We start from the raw sequence: 2,058 nt of genomic DNA on the forward strand, positions 1-2,058 counted from the left end.
TAAGTATCAGCGATACTCAAGTTTGGTTGAGGGTATTGAAAATTTGATTTTATGTTGATACAAGTCTAAGTATCGCTGATACTCTCTTTTTGGTTGAGGGTATCAAAAATTTCATTTTCTATCTAATATAAGTCTAAGTATCAGTGATACTCAAGTTTGGTTGAGGATATTAAAAGTTTCATTTTTTTATCAATGCAAGTCTTATTATTGATATATTCTTTGGGATTGAGAGATGGACAAAAGCATAATTGAAGCATTCAGAACCATTCAGAAACATAAGGGACAAAATTGCTGATTAGGAAAGAAGATGATTGTAGCACTATTACAAAAATTAGTGAAGATTGTAGCAAAATTGGTGTAGTTCCATTATTCCAATATTACAGAGTAATGCCAACAGAATATCAACTTTAGGAGGGAGGGGTACTAAGGAGACCATCTATTTCAGCAAAGTCATCAGCAATATATTGGGTGTTATCAGCACAAACATGAGAAGCTGTAACTGTTGATGCATCAGGATTAGTAGGAGGTACAGTTAAAGACGCCTCGACATTAGTATCATCGGGAATAAGTCCATGTTCTATAAGAACATCACGAGGTACATATTGTTTAAAAGCCTCAAGTCGATCACCTAGAAGATTTAAAGATGAAATGACGTCATTAAATTCAGCATCAGAAGCTTCCTTGTACTTTGTTTCTTCTATAGCGAAGTTGTCAGTAACTTGCTTAAGAGCTTCTGTGTGTTCAACAATTTTTTGATTCAAAGTCTTCTTAGCAATTTCAGCATTATGTTTCAGATCGGTCTTCAATTGAGTATTCTCGGGATTCAATTGAATATTCTCTTTTTTCAAGCGAGTTACTTCTTGGGTTAATCTATCAATCTCCAAGTTCTGAGTATCAACTGTTTTCTTCAAACGACTGATATCACGATCTTGTTTATAATGGAGATCAAATTGGGCCAGGGCAGATACTTTATCCTATTAAAATAATGGGAATAGATAAGCAGGTAGAAAGAGGATGAATAATTATGAAGCAGTAGAGAAAGTAAGTGCAGATACCTTTTCAATGAAGTCGCAAAAAGATGTCAAGCATTCAGCAGAAGTCACATTGCACATGGCAAGTTTGTCATTGGGAAGAACACAATTGGTAGAAAAAGTAACACCCAAATCCTCACTAGGGTTTTCACCAGAAAGTGACGCAGTTAAGGGAATATCATTTCCATTAATCAAACGGAAGACAGGACTGAAGATGGTGCTAGGGTCAGCAGAAGGAATAGATTCAAAAGTTTGTCCAGCAGCAAGACCACTCTCTCCCCAGTGAGTTTTGCGTTTCTTGGAACTAGTATGACTAGGATTATTTTGGGAGGAAGCATCATATTTATCTTGAGGAGTAGCAGGAGGGTTGCCCCTAGCAGGAGCAGTATGCTTGTCTTAGAGGGAAGGACAGGATGCTTGTCTTGAGGAGCTTTAGCCGACACATTTTCAGAAGCTTTATGTTTGACCTTATCGGGTAATTGGCGACCAACATTTGGATTCACGGACAGTCGAGCCATATCTGTATACAATAAAAGATGCTGATCAAATATATTTTGTAAAATTGGATATTCATAAAAGTCAGGAACTTCCTTTTTAATTTGGGGAAAAAGATTTGGGGTCATGGTAAGATTGTTATCTAAATAGTCGAAGAAACATGGGGGAAGATTAGGAGGCAGTTCATGCAAAGCGAAGGAAGACACAAGAAAAGAAGGGTCATCTATGGGATTTCTTGAAGGAGATTGAGTTGTAATTGGCGACTGACCCATTTATTGAAGAGCCCGACTCTTAAGAACATAAAGTGGTTTGCGATAATTTTTTATGTCAGAAAGGGGAACAACAGTGATTTTGGGGTTCCCTTCTTTATCAGCTCCAGTTATAACATTAATTTCTTCCTCAATTCCTTCCAAAAGTTTTTCTACTCGTCTCAAATTTCTGCGAGGCCTATCAAAGGGAGGAAAAAGAACTGAAAAGAAACACATAGGGTTGGGTTAGATTTGAATTCCGATACTTGAATATCGAAAACAAA

General features: G+C 36.9%; 1 protein-coding gene across 1 annotated transcript; it reads right to left on the reverse strand.

The window, feature by feature from the left end:
* Positions 1 to 321: 321 nt before the first annotated feature.
* On the reverse strand, positions 322 to 1,765 carry LOC147496322 (uncharacterized). Its single transcript, XM_086562446.1, has 2 exons — positions 1,056 to 1,765; positions 322 to 974 (listed from the first exon to the last, which is right to left on the reverse strand). The coding sequence occupies exons 1-2, from the start codon at positions 1,110 to 1,112 to the stop codon at positions 408 to 410; spliced, it is 624 nt and encodes a 207-aa protein (XP_086418572.1). The 5' UTR covers positions 1,113 to 1,765; the 3' UTR covers positions 322 to 407.
* Between the last annotated feature and the right edge of the window lie 293 nt (positions 1,766 to 2,058).

This window comes from Coptis chinensis, chromosome 5, assembly GCF_015680905.1.
Source record: "Coptis chinensis isolate HL-2020 chromosome 5, ASM1568090v1, whole genome shotgun sequence".
Taxonomy (NCBI): domain Eukaryota; kingdom Viridiplantae; phylum Streptophyta; class Magnoliopsida; order Ranunculales; family Ranunculaceae; genus Coptis; species Coptis chinensis.